General features: G+C 36.7%; 2 protein-coding genes across 2 annotated transcripts; both read left to right on the top strand.

The window, feature by feature from the left end:
• The first annotated feature begins 199 nt into the window (after nt 1–199).
• Nucleotides 200–18142, top strand: LOC110374401 (PHD finger protein 14). The gene is made up of 21 exons (XM_049838627.2): nt 200–358; nt 456–620; nt 1052–1188; nt 2255–2366; nt 2794–2922; nt 3105–3187; nt 3556–3710; nt 4421–4573; nt 4863–4978; nt 5200–5318; nt 5691–5876; nt 7874–8064; nt 8990–9099; nt 12758–12908; nt 13420–14200; nt 14277–14384; nt 14735–14818; nt 15071–15121; nt 16579–16706; nt 16987–17095; nt 17878–18142. Exons 1-21 carry the CDS (start codon nt 349–351, stop codon nt 17896–17898), a joined length of 3099 nt encoding a protein of 1032 aa, XP_049694584.2. The 5' UTR covers nt 200–348; the 3' UTR covers nt 17899–18142.
• Nucleotides 18143–20171: 2029 nt separating this feature from the next.
• Nucleotides 20172–21882, top strand: LOC126054176 (cytochrome P450 6B5). The gene has a single exon (XM_049838637.2). The coding sequence runs from the start codon at nt 20239–20241 to the stop codon at nt 21733–21735; it is 1497 nt and encodes a 498-aa protein (XP_049694594.2). The 5' UTR covers nt 20172–20238; the 3' UTR covers nt 21736–21882.
• Nucleotides 21883–22459: the final 577 nt, after the last annotated feature.

Genomic DNA, 22459 nt, shown 5'->3' with positions numbered 1-22459 from the left:
AAAATGACAACTACTCACTTTTCATGCTTAATATCCTGAAAAGCGGTAAACGTACTCAGAGGAATGGAACGCAACATCATCATAGACTATAGACCATTTAAGAGAGGAGACAAATCCATCGAGCATAATGCAAACAACGCAGCGCAATGCAAACCTAGCGCAGTTTGGTATGGACGATGAGAATATCATCCATATTTTTAATCTGTTTTCGAGGAAAAGCATTTTTCAAAAGCTTGCAACATTATTTCTTAATTTCATGGAGTATTAGAATCTATTTGTGTGAGAAATTCAAGAAATAATGAATTTATTCAACTAAATGTGGTTAATAACTGAAAGCTTTAATATAAAATGAACAACCGTAAGTATTTTAAATGTGTATTAGATGCTTGCTGCATTGGTATTCACAATATTGACATGGCGTAAAAATGAACAAAAACGAAATGATACTTTTTCAGAGAGCCGAGGCCCGGCTAAGCGTAAAGTGAAGCCGGTTGAGCCGCAGTCGCTGTTAGATTTTGATCTTGGGGAAGGCGAGAGTTCCGACGACTCCGACTTTCGGATAGAAGACCACCCCGAAGAGAGCGATGATTATTCAATAAACACCGATGATGAAGAGAAGAGTAAGTAGTTCTGATGCTGTTCATGACCTATAAGACCTTCTCCAACATATTTCTTACTGAAGTCTCTTCGCGATACACGGGTATTCAATATGCTCAGACCCATGCTTCCATGCCTGTTCTTTGTCCTTATGCTGTGTGTGCTGTACTGATTTTAAATGAGGATATAGTTCCTCAAGTCTCTGAAGGGACTCAAGGGGTTCACCGATTTTTAACTCCTCATTTTAACTAAAACAAGCCATTTTGCATGACACCGCTAGGACCTCAAGCAAAAATAAAAGTTCTATATCATTTATCTAATATACTAAGTCTCTGTTTACATGCATTGTTATTTCAGTTCTTGATAAATTTTCTAAACAAGCAAGAAAACTACCTTGATACAGGTGATAGTTATTGGGTACCAGATTGTAAATTTTATTATGTCTCTTTCACAGAGGCAGCAGTACAAAGTGAATCTTCAGAAGAATCCGGATCAGACATTGATGATGAGTTCAAGAACGCTACTAACAAGATCGGAGAAGACAAGCCTGTTAATGATGTACTGGAAAAGTCGAAACATAAAGAATTTAAGGTATGTGTAAATGAGTCCTACTAAGTTTTCTTTATAATCATGTAAAATTAGGACTCTTTATATCGACGGTAAAAAGGCAAAAGGGGTCAAGCGCCACATTTTGTGATTTTAACTTTTTTATTGACCCCAACTCCACTATTTTTTCTCTTTCGAATGGTCGTAATATCGTTTTCCTAGCATGAAAAAAAATCACTTGGACCAAAGAATTATTTGTACTGAAGTGCCAAATCGATACTTGCCAAAAAAAAGTGCTCAAGCGACACCAACTTTACCTTGCTTGGTTGAAGGACCATTCTGTGTATTACGTTTTTGTATCGCCTTGTCATTTGGCATAATTTTAAAAACAATATTAGAAGTAAATATGTCGTTTGTATTCATTTCTCTTTTATTTGTTTAATACCTATAACGTCGCTTACACCAATAGTAAAAATTGACAACTAAACATAAATTGGCGCATGGCCCCTTTCTTAAATAATTTTATTTTCATTACGTTGCATTCGATCCACTCAGCACGCGCCAGCGCCTGGAGCCTAGGCCAGAATCTAAATATTCCAACATTAAATATTGGTGCTTGACCCCTCGCGAAAGCGATAAACATGGTTAAAACCTGGGGTCAAGCGACATCTATCTTTGAAACTATTGATCTCAGGCTTATTTTGATGTAAAATTATTAAAGAACATTGTATTTTAGTAAGCTTTTCTGAAGATTGTGATGTGATTCAATAAAGCAATAAAGAGATATTATTTTTTAAAACTTTCTTTTTACTCTCCTGAACAATATGATCTGTGGTGCTTGACCCCTTTTGCCTTTTACCCGTTGATATGGTCCAATAAGTAGCATTCTAGCGATCTAAGTTTTTCTAAATAAATCCAATAAATGTCCATTGTTTTTGTCATTGCCAACTTGAATTGAATATTTTGTGCAAAAGCACTCTCTAGTGCAGTGCTCTTTAGTTGTCCCTAAAGAGCTTTTTATTTAATACTGTTTATTCTATTCTCTCTTACCTTCAGTGCTTGAAAAGATATATTATTGAATCAGTTATTACATAAGTTCTTATTATTTCAGTTTCCAGTTGAATTGGCGAATCTGTTGATATGTGCGGGCTGCCTGGGCTCCAGGAGTGATGACTTCAATGAGATTGTTGAGTGTGATGGTTGTGGAGTTACTGTTCATGAAGGTAATTTTTATAATTATATCCTAATTATTTGGCACAAGCCAGGGGTTTCAACCACATCCTGAGTCACCTTTTGCAAAAACCCAGATAAAAATAATATAATAAATATAGCCTTCCTCTAAAAATGGGCTAAGTGACACTGAAATAATTTTTCAAATCAGTCCAGTAGTTCCTGAGATTAGCATGTTCTAGCAATCAATCAAACAAACTCTTCAGTTGTATTATTTTAGTATGACCTCAAGGGAACTCAAATTTCATCTCTATTGTAAAATTTACAATAATATTCTATGTAAATGCTAAAGTTAGTAATAGGATATTTTATTTTCCATTCCATATATTTTTTTGTAGACACAACACTATATTTCCTTTGATTGCTGGCCCTACCCTACCCATATCTACCCATATTTACCTATTACTGTTTTCTTTGCAGGTTGTTATGGTGTGTCAGACACAACCAGTGAGTCTAGTACAGTCAGTTCAGCATCTACGGAACCCTGGTTTTGTGAAGCTTGCAAGGCAGGGGTCACTGACCCCAGCTGTGAGCTATGTCCAAACAGAGGTAAATGTTTCATTCTGTAGTGCCATAACTACACTCGAATGAGATATTAAGTATTGCGTGTAAAGGTTGTAGATGGAATTTACTTTCAAAAAGATATTTAGATGTTCAACTGTGAAATCACTTTATAAGCTTTATGATACTATTTTTTTTTTAATGAATGTATGAAAATATCAATATTTCAGGTGGCATTTTCAAGGAGACTGAAGTAGGTGCATGGGTGCATTTAGTATGTGCGCTTTATGTGCCTGGAGTGGCATTTTCAGAGGTAAGCTATATTAATTCCAATCAATAATGATGTATTCGTTATGGGGAAGGTCAAGAATTTACAAAATATTAATGTTAGCTTCCGCTCACGGTTTCCAAAGCGATTTGAGGAAATACATTTTATAGCTACAAAATTAGCGAGCGCGAAGTTTTTGTTATGTTGCAGAATTAAAAAGTAAACATATTTTTTTTTTATATGTGGCTGGCGCTTGGGTAATGATTCCATACTACAGGAGCTAAAACGCCTTTGACTCATCTTTCGCCTTTTCAATCCCCACTTTATTTTCGTTTGTTCGCTTTGCTCGTGTTTTTTTACAAGTGAATACTAGATGTGTCCGCAACCATTTGAGGATTTATCGTTCCCCGCAGGTGGAGCGTCTGTCAGGCGTGACGCTGTTCGAGATGGCGTATTCCCGCTGGGGCGCCCGCGCATGTGCTCTCTGCGAAGACGCCACACTCGCGCGCACGGGCGTCTGTGTGGGCTGCGACGCCGGCCTCTGCAAGACGTTCTTCCACGTCACATGGTCAGATACATACACTATCTATACACGCGCGGTGGGAAGACATGGTCCTTATGCATACACAAAAACAGACCTTTAAATAGATCCCAAAAATACCAGGAGAGCATCGGCGCGCATTTTTCTTTTCACACAGACCGGAGCGGATCGGCTGCGCGAGCGTTAAAGAGCTTAACGAAGCCAAACGTCAAGAAAAAATACACGATCGGAGCCGGTGGGCTCCTCTTATTATTTCACACCGAGCGCATTCGAGCATTCTCAATGACAAAAGCAGTGCGCATGCAAAAATAAACCTTCAAATACTAAGTAGGTACTCAATTTTCAACGTGTTAAGAATTTGCTCTGCTCTCCGACCCGGTCTGTCTGAAGGGACCCTTATGCTGTAACAATCAAAATTGTAGTTAGTGCTTATTTACACGAAGATGATGATGATGATTTTTTAGGATTGGTTATTTTTACCTAATTTTAAATACTCCCCGTTTACACCGTTTACAAATCTTGAAATATGACGGATACGTATTTTCAAAATGACGAATCGTAAATATTTTCTAACTATGACTGATATTTCACGATTCCGTATTCGATGTGAACGCCCGATCCGTGTTATAACGTATCGTGTTTTTGACGAATCGTCAGAAGCGTATCTCATGTAAATGAAACCTAACTTTATAAATGTTTTTGTAATTAAAATATAAATTAATTTATTGTTGTCACAGTGGTCAACGCGCCGGCCTCCTAGCAGAGGCACACTCGGAAGAGGCTGAACAGGCGGACCCGTTCTACGCACACTGCAAGTTACATTCCGATAAAGCTCTAGTCAAGAAACGCAAGAGGAACTGGCTTGCTTTGCAGCTGAGGACTGAAAAAAGGTGAGTAATATATAGCCAAGTTTAGTAATTATAATTTTTTACAATTTTATGCCCTTTTGCTGGCGAATTCTCTCCTCATACTTGTAAGGCATGTAGAAAAAATGCACAAAATTATGTTGCTGAAGGTAACTATTTCATCAACATTCGCATGAATGGTTCATAATGATCACATTTTCAAAGGCTACTTTTTTGAAAGTTTTTTTGTGTTTTCCAAATTCCTGCGCTAAACTACATACCTATATAACTTGTCATCTATTTTTACAAATAAAATTATTTTCTAATATTCTAGGCGATTGGAGTTGCAAAACAATTTAAGTACAGAAGAGAAATTAAGAATACAACGCAAATTAGTGAAATACAGGAAAAAGTATCTTATACAGAAGGAAAATAGAAATCCACCATGGGGTAAGATAATTTATAATTATGAGTAGGCAATAAGAACTTGTTATATACATTTTTATGTTGTAGTAGTGTTTCAAACACTTGACTTTTATTTACATTTCTTTAAAACATTTAAAATGTTATCAAAATACCTTTGACACTAAAACTAATTCTAATAAAAAAGTAATCATATTTCAATCTTTTCTATTGCGATAAAAATATTATAAGCTCACTTTTTTCTTCAGTACCAACACAGAAGATGGCTCGATTGCTCTACAGCAGTGCATCGGCTATGAGAAAGTTCCAGAAAAAGGCAGAGTGTATGGGCATCGATACACACGCTTTGGAGTTCCAAGATGCGCAGGTAAGAAACACACAATGTGGATAAGTCGCAATGAACGTTATGTTAAACCCTAAAACTAATTATTCTTTGTCAAAGTAATTAAAATGGACCTCTTTTCATAATCTATCGAAATCTATTGAGAAATGCTTTATCTTTCATAGCAGATTAAACATACGCAAGTATTGTCAAATACCCAGTTGAAATCTTTTTACATGACTACCCCATTAAAGGACTTAACTACCCCATGAGACTTCATGCTTTTATTTTACAATATTATCCTTATGTATGTTTTAGATCCGCTTATGTATGATTCTTTAGTGTTAAAAACCATCCTTAATTCAATAGAGAATTACAATTAAATCCATATTGCTTATAACATTTTCCGATTCACAGATGGCAGCACTAAAAGACGTGTCCCGTCGTTGGCATGTTCCCCCGGCCTTCTCCGTGGAGTTCGTGGGGTATTACCTAGAGAGGAACACGAGAGTGTCCTCTCTCAGGCAGTCTCTCGAACGTCTAACTAAAGAGAACGAGAAGCTATTGGCGGACGATGATAAGCTGAGACTGGATTATGATGAGGTAAGTGTATAATTCATTCTCTGTATAGTGGGATGTTACTTAGAGAGGAACACGAGGGTGTCCTCCCTCAGGCAGTCTCTCGAACGTCTAACTAAAGAGAACGAGAAGCTATTGGCGGACGATGATAAGCTGAGACTGGATTATGATGAGGTAAGTGTATAATTCATTCTCTGTATAGTGGGATGTTACTTAGAGAGGAACACGAGGGTGTCCTCCCTCAGGCAGTCTCTCGAACGTCTAACTAAAGAGAACGAGAAGCTATTGGCGGACGATGATAAGCTGAGACTGGATTATGATGAGGTAAGTGTATAATTCATTCTCTGTATAGTGGGATGTTACTTAGAGAGGAACACGAGGGTGTCCTCCCTCAGGCAGTCTCTCGAACGTCTAACTAAAGAGAACGAGAAGCTATTGGCGGACGATGATAAGCTGAGACTGGATTATGATGAGGTTAGTGAGTTTATTGTCTATAGAGTTTGTGGGATGTTACTTAGAGAGGAATACGATAGTGTTCTCACTCAGGCAGTCTCTCGAACGTCTAACTAAGGAAAACGAGAAACTATTGGCGGACGATGATAAGCTGAGACTGGATTATGATGAGGTGAGTGAGTTTATTTTGTAAGTATAGAGTTTGTGGGATGTCACTTAGAGAGGAATACGAGAGTGTCACTGAGGCAGTCTCTCGACCGTCTATACAAAGAGTACGAGGAACTACTGGCCGACGATGATAAGCTGAGATATAAGCCGGATTATGATGAGGTTAGTGAATAATTCATTCTCTCTAGTTTCCGTGGGATGTTACTTAGAGAGGAACAGGAGAGTGTCCTCACTCCGGCAGTCTCTCGAACGTCTAACCAAGGAGCACGAGAAGCTATTGGCGGACGATGATAAGCTGAGACTGGATTATGATGAGGTGAGTGAACTATTCATTATCTGTAGGGTTAATAGGCTACTGCCTGTGACCATGAATGCTATAAAGTATCCAAAACGTCGGGATCAAATATATTAATAAAACCGCGATAAAATCCGTAAAAGTAGTTTTACTTCAATGTCTAATAGTCGCCTAAGTGTCAGAAGTCATCAAAAAAAAAAAGATTTTCCTGCTAAGCATGTCTAATTATTTACAAACTAACAGGTCTTAACACGTTAGTAAGTAGGTATCTACTAAATTAACATTGACAAGATCTTAACAAGCTTTTACTTAATCTTAATGACTTGCTTAAAATTACACGTGTATTGCTTTCTTTGGGAACAATAATGACAAAAAACAATTAAGATCACTATCAACCAAAACATGACATGTTTGTGATGAATTTGCACTTTTTAATCTAAATCTATTTTGTATACAAAGCTCCAAATACTTTTATCAATAACAGGAAAAGATAGCAGAATAACTTTGACCTCACAGCTTTTTCGGAAGGTGCCTACAAAAGTTACAAAAGTGTTACAAAAAAAATTTCAAACATAAAGCTTGCGCATTAGCGAGATTTTTATGTTCTTCTCCCGGTGTTCTCATACCGGAGTGTTGCGTTCTGACTTACAAAAAAAGAAAACATTTAAGTGAGAAACAAAGACACAACGACGCAAAAGCAACAAAACGAAACAAATAAAACGTAAAGAGCATTAGTAGCAGGCAATTTTTATACACATGCTTGTAGTCTTCGAAGGGCTGGTTAAACAGCGGGATGTAGGTAGTTTTGTGTCCCGTCAATTGTCGCAGCAAAATAATCCAGCTTTTCCGTATCCATTAGGTTTTTTTTTGCTACATAACAAATCCTAAGAAAACAAATCCTTAAATCTAGACTGATTTAAACATACCTACTTCCCTTACTCCATTCAATTTTAGTGACAGCTCAAACCGCATCCTGTCTCCGTAACACTTACGTAAATTGCTGCGATAAAAAACTTTTAAATTAGAATTGATTCGTGTATTTCAGTGTAAATCTTAGTTAGAAAATCCATAATAAATATTACTAATTTCACTTCTCTATGCCTAGGCTTCAAAAGAGAACACGGACGCCCTAGCAGCATTGACATCAACGAGGCAGGCGTTACAGAAGATATACGACGCTATAATCGCGCTGTGTCCCAAGAGGACGCCTCCCACCATCTTGGAAGACAAACCTTTGGTACCACCGGAGTTACCGCGGTCCACGCCCAAAGTGACTCCTCAGCAACTACAGAAACGGTAAGTCATTTGTTTACTTAGAAATGGGATTTCAATTTTGGAATGTGTCAAAGATGTCTCAAGTGTTGTTACCAGCCAGTACGCCTTCATACAGAAGTTGAAAAAAAAAAAAATTGTTGCAAGCAGGTTGTTACAGCACATTAATTTCGAAATAGAACATTTGAAGCAAAGCTCGCATTATGAAAGTTAAAGAGCTATCAATGAGAAGCTATGCCATTTGGGGTATACAACCTTTTTTTATTGACTTATTATTATCTACTTAATCAAATCACTAGTAATTAATCAAGATCATAATGATCCAAATAATTATCCTATTAACGTCAATTGGTATTAATCGCCTCAGTATTTATTAGACAATGACTACATTACATCACGGTGGGGAAATATTTTCTTGATTGTTATCTGAAAAGGAAAATACAAAGTATATTATTATGCATAAGTTCACCTTTCACGTGCTTCGTGAATGTTATTAACGTGACAATTACATTTTAATGTGTTATCAAGAGGCTTGTTTTGTTCAATTGACGTCTTTATTAGGATATTGGTACCTACAGGATTATGTTCTAGATGCCTATAGGTATAATCCGTTCACTGTTTTTGTGTATGGACGACCTACATTTATCTTTTTGCCCAGGAGAAATTTGACAATAGTGGAACTTTTATTAAAATCGCAGAAACAGCTCCAAAACTAATTAACTGATCTGCCAACTTTCTTAATTTTATTATTTGAAAAAAAAAAAATGCTCGACTTTTTCAACGTACGGCAGATGCGCCGTGCGTTCAAAAAACGTGCAGTGACTAACCCCCGCACTCGGAGACAATTAATGGTTACTTATAAGTCAGTAAGTGTAAGTAGTCTCTGAGTGCGGGGGTTAGAGCTCTAATATATGTTGTATCGAGATGTACTGTATCTACGGTCGGCCAGCAGGTCTATGTCTGTGCCAACCGCGGCTGCACTTAAGATGGGCGTTGGTTTTCCTCTTAGCGACAACCCGGACGCTCGCCAAGGAAAAGTTTTGTCAACCTCTTTGGAAGGTAAGTATCGTTCTACGTTGATTCTTGTACTATTTATTACCATATATTCTAATACATTTGATTCGAGCTACATAATGATTGAATATTGTTAGTAAAAGCATATAAGCCAGATGACAGATAAAGAACTCAACATTTTCATCACTTGATAAGTTTTTTTATTTCTTTTTTTATCTCCTTTGACATCCATCCCACCATTTCCTTCGTCGTTTACTCCCTTCAATTGCTATAATTACCTTCCCCAAAAAGGTTTTTTGTTATCATTTATTAAATATATAAATCAGTAAATCTTTTTTCGTTTCCATAATAATTGAATGATCTCATTATAGTACATAATTTTGTACTAATTCGCATTATATTCAAAAAAAAATCGGTAAAAAAACTTTTAAGTTAAACGGTTTTTTTATCTTATGTGCACTGAAAACTAGAAAATAAAAAAAAAACTGTTACTTACCTTAAACCTACGTAGGTGGTCCCGGTCATATTAGACTAAAATAAAAACGTGGGGCCCATTACCTAACTATTGCTGTAATACTTTCTTCTAGAGGTATAATAGGTGTGGATTTCTACTTACTATAATCGTAACTGGAGATTTTGACAATCAATAAATCAGCCGTAGCGGCTTCACCAGCGAACGCCGAGCTCACGATCTACCAAAGTATAAAGATATGCTTTGCCATAAGTAGGATTTCAGAGGGCCCCCACGTTTTTATTTTAGTCTAATATGACCGGGACCACCTACGTAGGTTTAAGGTAAGTAACAGTTTTTTTTTTATTTTCTAGTTTTCAGTGCACATAAGATAAAAAAACCGTTTAACTTAAAAGTTTTTTTACCGATTTTTTTATTTTCTAGTTTTTAGTATTTAATGAAAATGCCTACCGAATATTCCTCATTCTATACATGGGTCAGCAGCGGTGAGGGAGTGCCAGACTCTTACTGACTAAAAACCGTTGTGTTTCGTCGTAGGCCTTTTATGTACCAGGACAATCCCGCAGCCCAGGCAGGCCTTGGCCCTGTTGGGCCCCGCTGGGGTTGCTGACAGTATTCTACTTGAGTAGCCCTTTCATTTGATACCCATATTGAGGGGGTTGTGGAAAAAATATGTAATCCGCCATTTTGTACCGGCGGCCATCTTGGATTTAAAATGTTATTGATATTAGTATATTGTATTGTCATCGGAATTAAAGGTGTGTACCAAATTTCAGATCAATCTGACAACAGCAAGGTACTTAAATTTGAATTTCTAAATTTGACCCAAGAATAAATAATAAAACAAACGGGGTAAGCTAAATAAAACCGTTTAAAAACAAAATAGTTTTTATAGGACGCTTGCGCCATAGTTATATAACTGATTGACTTTTTATGCCATAGCAGTAATTGGCAGGGGTACCTAACTACATATTTTCAAAAAAAAACAATGTACCCAAAATTCCTTCTTTTTTGTGGAGACTTGGACTTGTTTATTAGATTACATAATTATGTTTAATGATAATTCTGGGAAAAACCCGAGTGGCACTGCAAAAAAATAAGAGCTTCTGTTTTCTATCGCATATAGTGCCTTCATATTTATGTTGCCACATCTGAGTTAACAAAGCAGTGTTTAAATGATAAAAGAATGCTCTTAGTTAGACAAAGTTTTCCACAGCTGGAGTTTTTCTATCCACAATAAAATAATAGGATTCGTTATTTCCAAAACTGCTGAAAATATCACAAAACAATGAAAAGTTAATTCTTTGTTTATTTTCCTTATATTTTGAAATCCAGAAATAGCAAGCTAAGCTTACTCTGCGTAAAGAATTTTAGTCCGGGGTCAGTGCAAACACGACAAGATACATATTTATTTACTTAACGACAACTATCGTTATGATAACTCCCCGTGACGCAGCAATTATACTATTTATCTGCGTAGGTTTTATTGTGATGTTATCAATTTGTCCATAACAATAAATACTTTTTTTTTTAAATTTAAAAGTGCTAAGTAATGGTGCTTTCGTTTCAAAATTGAGAGTCATCGTGAGCTTAATGTTATGTGAGGTTAGATAATAATCCAATTTTTGACAAGTCATGATGGCTTTTTGATTCATTGACCACTGTAAAATATAAGGAAAAAACAATTTGTTATGGATACTGGATTTGTGTAGGGGATTTTATTTTGTAGGTTTTTTTTTTATCTTGATCTTGTAATCTTTTAATGTTGTAGACTTTTCGATTAAACTCTGGTACCTACTGATAGTTGTAAACTGTTTCTTTTCAAGTGGTTGTTAGTTGAATGGTGGCCTCTTAGAACATTACTACTCAGTATTTTTTGTATTAGTACGAAGAAATGAGATCTGTCTGTCTGTCTATCTGCATATCAAACTACAGTGAAATTACTGCAATATTTTTTTTCTGATTTCCATTATTTACCATTTCATTTCCCTTTTTTCTTTTGGTGCATCTCTCCTTTACATCAAATACATATATTCATCCACATACCTCCTTACATGCCCTTATCTTAACGAAAACACGACCAACTTCTAACTTTTATACCGACTTAAAAATAGAAGGTTATCTGTCACTGGCATTGCTATAATATGTCCTCGTTTCTCACAATATTCAATATAGAAATAGGAGGAAAAAGTCTCTTATTATTCCTTATTATTTTTATCCCACGAAATACGCAAATTGAGATTCAAATGATAAGGCTGTTATCAAACATAGCATTCACTAATAAGTTTATTTCCGATTTTCCTTCTTAAATTGTCAACGTGTAATGATTTGCTAAAATGCTTATCAGACACCTAACAATAGATTTTATAATAATAATATTTTTACAACCACTGATAACGTAATTTTGCATTATCATTGTACTTGGCCAGGTGGAGGAAATTGTAACTTAAATGTATTATCGCAAGAAGCGACACTAATCTATATTATCTATATATATTGACACTGGCAATACCGGGGTTATCACTTTGTTGATAAAAATATTGTAGAAACTCGGAATTTGAAGGCAACCACACTTGTTTCGTACTTACATATTTGCATTATGTTTTGTATAGCTATTGTTATATCTTGGCTTCTGTTCTGTTGGATTGTTCTGTAACATTTTGATATCTAACGATAAAGATGTACCCACCATGTAAGCACCATGCTAGTAACAAATACAGAAAATATTTAAAATAGCAGTCTAATGCAACTAGTAACCCTTAAACTCAATAAAGCTTATTTGTGGATGTCGTGTAAGATATTCTAATTCAAGACTAGGACATATTATGCCACTACTATTCTTACACTAAAATGATTAATATGGAAGTATTCACACTGTCGGTACCTAAGTATCACTACCATACCCACCTGCAATACCATTCAAACTTCTCAGTGTTGTATCACTTTTTTATATGCCGCCACTGCTGTGATATAATACAACAGCTGTAATTACTATGTTCGACCACTTTTGCTGTTGAACCATTACCACCCTACTCAATACCTTGCTACAGTTCTCGACAAATAACTTTGTCCCTCCGAATTTGGCAACAAAATATACGTACATGACACTAACGCATGTTCGAGGCATCAATAGCTTCAGGAAGGCAGAGTTATTTACCACTAGTTGTACTATACCTAGTAGTATGGTAGCAGTAGAATCCGCTAAGTATGTGGTTGTGTCAGCCACATCAGGGTCACTGGCGGGACGCGAGTGCGCGGCCTGTGGGCGCAGCTCGGAGCAACACCTGATGGCCGCTTGCGACACGTGTCACCATCACTACCACCTGCATTGCTTGAAGCCGCCGCTGCAACGCCCGCCTAAGAAGAGCAAGCTATATGGATGGTGCGTATTTTTATCTATCTTTATTTTTTTGTTTTACGGGAATTGTGCATAGAGGATTAAAAAAAAATAATCGGATATGAGGGTACATGCTCGCTTTAGGTGTGCTTTAGGAGAATACTCAAACTGTGGTTTGCGGCTGATACCTTAATAGCTTGTTAAATTGTCATAGATAAAAAATAATTGTAGAATAGACTAAGTGTCATGTTGACAACCTAGATCTACGAATCCTTGTGCATTTTTTAGAGTAAATATCTCGAAAACCTGACAGCTTCAATAATATTTTACATACTATAATTTTTGTTTATCTTATTCCAAATAATTTTTGAAATTACGCTATCAAGTCAATTACTACTAAAACATCTATCGTCTGACCTTCTTTGTTAACCATGTGATTAATCGAGTAATATTATGAATACCTCTGGCCTTGTTATTTATATTGCTTCAAGACCTAATATTCCTAATTGAATGAATATATTTGAAGTACTTCCATTTATTGACAAATGTTCCACAGGCAATGTTCAGAATGCGACAAAACTTCAGACTCAGAACCCGAGCTGCTCGAAAAGAAAGTACCACGCCGCTCTCGAATCCGCTACAGCAAGGACGGCGCTATTATTACCGAACCTCACAGTCCTTCGTCACCGCCTAAACCTGGCTCAGAGAAATATCACAAAGTGGAGAAATCTTCCAAACTCACCACCCCTGAGAGCATATCGCCGATCAAAGTGACCATCAAACCATTTGAGTTCAGTAGCGACGGTAATGAGAGCTCCGAAGTCAAACTCAAAAAGGAAAAGAAAATAAAGAAGTCGAAACAGAGGGATCATGCGTCCGCGTCGGCCGGGGAGGGTGACTCGCCAAGTAAGAAGATACATAAACGCAGTTTCACGTCACCAACTTTGACCAACACTCCTTTAATGTCAATAACCCCCATCGTCGCCGACAGTCCCAACGATTCTCATAACGAAAACTCAAACGCATCCACTAATATTGCATTAACCAAACGAGAAGACAGTTTCGTACCACAAAATCTATCATTCTCATCTCTTCTTGTTGAAGGTAAGGAAAGGGACAGCAAAGCTATCGAGAGTTCAATAGAAAGTACACTAGCGAATCTATCGTCGGATATAGCGACGTACAAAGCGAATAGGAAGCGGAGGAAAGAAAAGCATAGATCTAGGTACTCGCCCGACTTGCTGCGCTCGCCTTCCAAATCGCACAAACATAAACGGAAGAAGAAGACGCAAGATATGGAGAATCCTGATCCTCCACACCCTAGAATTACTATAAAGGTAAATAAAACTTTTTCAAACCATAAAAAAAGCCCTGAAAATATACAGAAGTACGCTAATGTCGTATTTGTTTTAGATCAAGCCTATTCCTAAGCCGGACGGGTCACTGGACACGCAAATGTTTTATGTACCTACCGACAGCAACGATGGACCCCCACCCGCAGTCATGAAAAAGTTATCGAAGGTAATTATTACTGCAGATAGATATGAAACAAGTGATTAGTTAATTCCCGCGGTTTCACCCTCACGACCAGTTTCTTCATCAAAAGTAAAAGTCAAAGTAATGTCTAAAGTAAAAGTAACGGTCAAATTCGTTTTTTCAATGCTAAAGTGACAGCAAAATTAATAGAAAAAATGAATTTGACCGTTACTTTTACTTTAGACATTACTTTGACTTTTACTTTGGCTTTTACTTTTGATGAAGAAACTGGCTGTAAGTCTGTCAGTCTGTATAAAATACCTACGTTATGTTGACAAACAGTCACTGATTTATTTATTTGCGAAGATGTAAATGAGTGGAATTTCCTAATATAGCACGTGGATCACGAAGCTGCTAAGCAGCCACCGCCGCCCGTTGAAGAAGTACCTCCTGCGATAGAAACACCTGATGCGTCAATGGTGAGTACACATAGGTTAACAAAAATCATGGCCGACTAAAATATTATATTTCGATGTCCTGATCACTTGAATAAATGATCAAATCGATAAAATGTTATCGATACCAAAATTTACCATTTTCAATTTTCTAATTGGAAAGTGATAAAGTTGACTCAACATTTTCAAAATTAAAACAAATACATACATTGTATACCTATGTATTATTTAAACATTATGGACTCGATAAAAAAATGTCGTGTAATTTCATGCAAGCTTAACCCTGTGGAGGATAAACCAGTGGAATTGGTTGAATCAAAACCAAAGGTAATTATAATTATATTTGAGTAATGTGTATACTATTTATACCAATTGTATTATGTTCTGCTGAAGAACCCCAGAAGAAATCCTGAATGAACTCGTATGCCTTGGGTTGACTCAAATGCGATGTCATTCTATCGGTTGCGTAGTTGCGGCGCGGTCCATTTTTCGGTTGCGGATAAATGTGTGCGAGGCTTCATTGATTTCGATTCGTGTTATCCATTTCGTTCGGTTTATGATCATCGACCTTGAGGCTGCGAATGCCCATAACCCCCTTAACATAGTTTAACCTCTATAGGATCTTTCTTTTAAATGTTACTATGGGGGAATATCTTTTAAACTACCCCCCATTGGCTCCATGATTTTCATTTTTAAGGGAAAAATGTAGTTTTACGTAAAAACGAATTACCTGTTCAATTATTTATAGCAAGATAATGGACATGGTGTGAACATTTCGCAATACATAAGAAGCCGAATTAACCACCTAGGTATCCCACATCACATTAGGATCACAGAGGTTTTATTGTATTTGTTTTATTTTTAGTATTGATTTGTTTTGATCTTTGGGGACAAAAGTTATAAGTGACAATAGTGTTTTCAGTTCAGATTTTCAAGTATTCCGCAGTACGACTGGTATTTTACCGAGATAGATTTTATAGAGACAGATTTCGCGAGATTAGATTTAATCTATTTTGAAGATTTACGCGAGTCGGTGACGAAAGTACTTCCTGGTTATTACCTTGGCTCAAGGTGCTTTTGCCGAAGGGTAATTAGACACGGTGTCCTTAAATATAATTTTTCAATCCGATTATCACTTAGATAACCTTCATCATAATATTCCAATTTTTATCTATAAGCTATGCGCCATAACTTTAAGCGATATCCCCACCAAGCGTCAATTTATGTAATCAATTGGGCGGTGCTTTCTAGTCATTGGTCCGATTTTTACTAATAAAATATGTTCCAACCCACAACTTTGCTTGATAGATAAGATACGCAAGTGTTAAGACGTATTAATGGCAGGCAGCACTAAGTGCGTACTTCCTTGTCATCGGCGTTTTTAGGCCAATTTGTTACTTGGGAATCCCTGAGATCTTGATGTCATGTAATTAGCTGCGGATTTTTTTTACATATCTATCTTTTTTTGCGATAACAGATAATTAACCTTTATGGAGCTTATGTCAACATTTCATCTCCATTCGCAAAGCAACGGACTGATAGATCATAGGAATGTACCGTTAATCAAGAATGAAATGATCTAATACCCCTACCGCAGCGGGAGGGAGTGTCACACTCTTAGGTACTGACTAAAACCCACTATGTTCCTTCTTGAGCCCTTTATGTACCAGGGCCGCGGTAACCTTTCGAACAAACTTGCAGCTCCGGTAGGCCTACTATACGCTGGTGGAGCCCACTGATCATGAATGCTTCAGCCTTCACGTGATTTCGTTGTTTGTATGCAGAGAAATCGTGGCGAGCGGTCTCGTCGCGGCGGCTCAGGCGCTAACAGTAGCGGTGCCGCGGCTGCCGCTACGCCTTTAACTCACTGCGACGTATGCTTACAGCAAGGAGACTATACTAACCTTGTTAGGTAAGGCCTTATGGCGTCGTAGTGTAATCTTTGATATTCCAGCTAACATGGGTTTATAAAGGGGGGTGCAATTGTGAAGTCGTAACTTGGCTAAATGAAAGAATATCAATGTACCTGTAGAATATTTACAGTCCTTAATCCATTTTGTTTGTTTTCCGCAAATAAGTCTTCAGAATTAGGAAATTGTATTTTATTTTTGCCGGAACCTCGGCATAAAAATTATGCTCTTACCTTTCTAACATTTTTAGCAGTAGTTGATACTTTACACTTAATTCCTTAGATGCGATGAATGCTCGAAACGCTACCACTTCACGTGCTTGGAGCCACCGCTGAACAAGAATCCCAAGAAACGAGGCTATTCGTGGCACTGCGCAGACTGCGATCCCACTGTAAGTTACGTTCAATACCTATATTGTACTAAATACGCTGGTAGCATTGCAGGACCTATTCAAATTATTTAAAAATTACTTGAAATTGCATATTGGTATTATTTATAGTAATAAGTATTTAATTTGGAAAAAGCCTGAAGATATTTCAAAATATAAAAAGAATATATTCCGAAAAATAAAGACAGGAGATAAAACTACCATAACTCCGGCCTCTAAATCGATAGAGGTGCTTACTGGTGTCGCCTCTGAAAAACTCTGAATAGATGCATTAGAAAACTAGATCTTGGAAAATTATATTATGAAAATCGAATGTAGCTTCTTGAGGGTCCAGGTAACAGCTCCTATTTAAGATCCGAAAAGCTCTCTTAAAGATTATTGAAAAATATTACGAAATGTTGAATATTGTCCAATTGATTGGATGATAAAGATAATAAAAATCCGGTCCAAGTCAGTTGGTGACAGATATTACAATAAAGTTTTTCATAATAAGGAAAAAATACCATTAATTGTATTTACATTGTCATTGTGAGTTGGTGGAAATCTTCCAATATATGGCACCAGATAAGGTTATCATGTTTTCAGCGGAAGAATGCATAATTATTACTATCTTCAGTTTAAAAAATAAAAATGTCGACTCATGATCCTCTAACTAGCTACTATTTCAAAGTTTAGTAGAAAAGCTTATAAAATAATGTTTAAAATTTTCACTATATTGTCTTTTTGATCCTTAAAATTATAAGCCTTCTGTCAAATATATTATATATTTTTTTTTGTTTCTGCAGGATATCGAGGAAAACAATTGAATCTGCTGAGTATTGACAACGTGGAATAATCTCAAAACGGTATTATTAAGTTCGTTTACGTACATGTGCATACTTCAATCTAAGTTGGATATTAATTTTTATTTTTATATGTATGGATTATTTTTAAAATATATGTGTTGTATTAGAAATACATGCTGAGAATACTGCTTTTACAGTGAAGATTTACTACATAAGTAGATAAGATTAATTCTATGAAATTATAGACAGATGAGGACAAACACAACTTGTTTTTTATTTATCCGCTTCTTTTTTCTCATCAATCTTACAAAAAGTTAAAAAAAATGTTTTACTATCGGAACAGGTGGCACTACACGTGCGGAGCAAGAATAGTTTCGTACGATGGCTTATGCTTAACTTACAAGTTGCTGTCGCAATTATATTTGCGCGGGCACAGGTAAATTCTAGCCCGATGGATCGGCAAACCGACACAACCAATATTTACGAGCTCTTTGGGGCCATGCACAGATAAATAGATCATCAACTTTCTGAATCCGGACAGTTTGTTAAAATTAACAAAGCGATTTCAGAACGTCCTAGGACTACTGTTTGATAGATTGGCAATGCCTGACAGGTAGCCCGTTCAAAAATCGACCATTCTAGAAGCCCCGTTTGTATCAAAAGCGAATTACTACAAAACTCGCGGTGTATAAATATTTTTTATTTCTAAATACGATCATTTTCAAGCAATACCACAAACACTGATTTCAAGTTGAGGGAAGCTACACATACGTATTTACTCGCACATGAAAAAACACTACCTACCTAAACTTCTATTTCATTTTTGGCTTCAGTAAAATCCTTCGATTGCCGATCTATCGACTATTCCATATTTATGCACAGTTGACGTGGTATTCGACTACTAGAAGTAAACGTAGTGTCGACTCCGCGACCGCTCTAGCAACAGCGAAACGACGCAAAAGAGTGGCAAACAAACACGAGTGAAGTTATATAGTATTATTTAAGTTTCCCTTTTCCTGTTATTTTTAAACTTCTGATTATTTTGTTAACGAGTCACAATGATTTGCATTAGTACGATATAGGGTCGTATATTTATTATTTAACTTAAAGCGATAAGCAGTAACTTATTATGAAAGTCACAATGACTTACCACACTGTTTTTTTGGCGATGCGTAGGTACAAGTATTTCTTTTTAATTTTCAAAATTACACAAAACTTCTTAATCGGTTGTTGAACATATATAATGGGACTTATCACAAACGGAACTTGGCAACCTTCGGATTTTCGGACAGAATCCTGCCATCATTCATTATTAGGCAAAATTTATTTCGTACTTACGTCCTAGTCCCCCGACACGTCAAAATTAAGATAGTTAGTGAGAGTCTCACATGCTTTAGTTGGTCCTAATGTACCTGGTGTTAAAAGTATTTTTTTTTGCTTTTTATAGGGTTTAGCGTTTTTAACCTTTTGTCATAATAATTGCGTACTTTTTTTGGGTCGGGATTTTGTTTATTTTATTTTTTTATTTCATACATTGTTTCTACCCTTAATTTAAAGCTAAAAGTATAGGCTTTCAAACGAGACCATAAACATTAAACTGTAAATATTGTATCATTAAAGCCATGTATTCACTGGGAAACAATGTTTCAGATACACTGTTTCTGAAACATCACGTAGATGTTTACAGCAACAATGTTTCGGAGCTCTGCCAACCACATAGTCCACAGAAACAAAATTATATGTTTCTGAAACAAAATTATTTGTTTCAGAAACACGTAGATATTGTTTCTGAAACAGTGTTTATAAACAATTGTTTCTCAGTGAATACGTGGCTTGACAATTGTTGTAATTGTATAGCGCAAGGGGGCGATTCAATTTTTTTGCTCGGGAGTGTATAACTAACATAATAAAGAGAAACTATTTTCTTGTTTGCTTAAACCAGGCTCCGAAACTACTGAAGTGATTTGAAAAATTCGTCCACTGTTGTGTATCTATAGGCTATAACATATTTTATTAGTACGGGCAGTAGTTCTTACGGGACGCGGATTTCATATTCATTGAGAAAATGATAGGCTGTTTATTAGGGTGTGTAATGGAGTTGCTATTTGCTGGCCAAGGGTGAACCAAGCAAGTAAATCAATATTACGTTCCTAATTTAAAAAAAAAATACCCTGAGTAGGTCTGTAGCCATGTTCTGATAGCTGAACCCTAAAATCAGTACCGATCATAAAATGACGTCTTATAGTGATCGCGCATAATATGATAAGAACCATATATAAATTGCAGACCTCCATGTGCTTCGACACATTCTGAGTCCGAATCAAACAGTTAACTTTTGAGTTGCAAAGTGTGGTGTTCAAAATGTTTCTACCCATCATTTTATCCGGCCTTGTCGTACTGTTAACATGGTACGTAATGGGAAAACGCAATGAAAACTACTGGAAGTCACGTGGTGTGAAGTTCTACGGCAAGAACAAAGTGACAGGACCGTTTTGGGACTACTTCACAACTCAAGGCGCATTGTTCGAAACATTTAATAATCTGTATAATGAGTTCAGAAAAGAGCCAGCGGTAGGCCTTGGACAAATTTTAACACCTTCATTGTTCGTCATAGACGCCAAGAACGTCCAGCATGTCTTAGCACATGACTTCCAGTCTTTCTATCACAGAGGATTCGACCCCGCGGAGGATGACCAATTGGCCGATAGTATAACGATGATGAATGGACCCCGATGGAAGTTGATGAGAAAAAGTATGACCCCATTGTTCACGGCAAACAAATTAAAGAACATGTATTACACTATGGATAAAAGTGCTCAAGATTTTGTGGATTATTTGAAAGCCAATCCTAACAAGTGGAACGGCGATTTTTACAACTCTGCCATGTTGTATTGTAACGCGGCTATATGCAGTGCAATTTTCGGGATTGGAACAAAATCAACATTTGATTCACCCTTCCTTGAAGTAGCCAGAAACATATCATTTTCAGGTTTTAAGAACAACATGAAATTCGCTCTCCTAAGTCTTGCGCCAAGTTTGATGAAAACTTTGGGAGTTAAACTTTTCAAAGATTATGAAGACTTTTTCATTGGTGCTATAGGCGAAGTTATAAAGAATAAGGAAAAAGGAATTACATCAAGGAACGATTTCGCTGATTTATGTATCAGTCTTCAAAAAAATGGTACCTTAAAAGATCCAACGACTGGATATGAAATGGAGCCTACGACTGGTCTACTAGCGGCACAGGCATTCTTCTTCTTCTCAGCGGGTGTAGAACCAACCGCAGCTGCTATCTTCTCAACATTTTACTGTATGGCTCGACATCCTGATGTATTAGAAAAAGTTCACCAAGAAATTGACGAACATTTTGAAAAACACAATGGACAAATAACTTACAATGTCATTAGTGAAATGGAGTATGTAGATAAGGTGATAAATGAGGCGATGAGGATATTCCCCCCTATTGGGGTTTTAACTAGAAAGTGTGTTCAAGACACTGTTCTACCCGTCGGCAATATCAAAGTCGAAAAAGGGTCCAAATTATTCACACCTATTTATGCAATGCATCATGATCCCACACTTTATCCGGATCCAGAAGTGTTTGATCCTGAGCGATTCTCAAAGGACAGGAAACCAAACGATGATATTTATATGCCATTTGGTATGGGCAACAGGACATGTATTGGAAATAGGTATGCTAAATTACAAATGGCGGCTTGTGTAGTCCAAGTTCTGCGTGCTTTTACTGTTAAAGGTAAACAATTGAAAGGAAAAGAAAAATTGACATTTGAACGACATGCTTTACTTTGTAGGCCAGATGATATGGAAATCCATCTGATTCCTAGACCTTTAAAATAAACAAGACTTAATTTGCTATTACATGTTAAAGTAATTAAAAGATGATGTCCTCCAAAATGTTTACGATTTCGCTTTGTCTCACTCTCAATGGTGTTGTTACCTACTGTTATTTACTTAATCTTGCTCAAATAAATGTTGTGATGTTTAGTTGTTGGTGTTTCTCTTTTCCCTGTACCTAGTGTCCCTAAGAGGTCTAGTTTGTTCCAACCCTACACCCTAGAGGCGAGGGTAGAGATCTAGGCGCGTGGGGATGAGGTGGCCTGCGCGCTGAGGAGCAGTTAGTTTTTCTACGCTTTCCGAAGCCATGGTTAGGGTTAAAACAATCTGTGAGCAGTTTGAGCTCGTTTGGAGCTGCCGGAGTACCGCAGCGCTGTCTGAGCAGTCACAGAAGTCATGCCTGCTGCACGTTGCCATTCTGACATATAATGGGTCATAGGTTTTACCACTTCGACATTCATAGAACTGCTCCTTGACAAGACAAAAAAACCCTTAATTTAGTATCTTATAAAAATTATAAGTAAAATAGCACGCGGCTCCGCCAGCGTGGTGTGTTGATAAAAAGTAGGTATGTATTAATTCAAGGTATCACATATCTTATCTAAATACAAAATTTCCGACAAATCGGTCCACTCATTTTTGCGTGAAAGAAAAACATACATAAATACAAAAAAAATAAGGTACCTATAGGTACTATGGAACATTAAGCTCAGATATGAAAAAGAAT

The sequence above is a fragment of the Helicoverpa armigera genome, chromosome 12, assembly GCF_030705265.1.
Source record: "Helicoverpa armigera isolate CAAS_96S chromosome 12, ASM3070526v1, whole genome shotgun sequence".
NCBI lineage: Eukaryota > Metazoa > Arthropoda > Insecta > Lepidoptera > Noctuidae > Helicoverpa > Helicoverpa armigera.
This window is presented reverse-complemented; position numbering and strand designations above follow the sequence as displayed.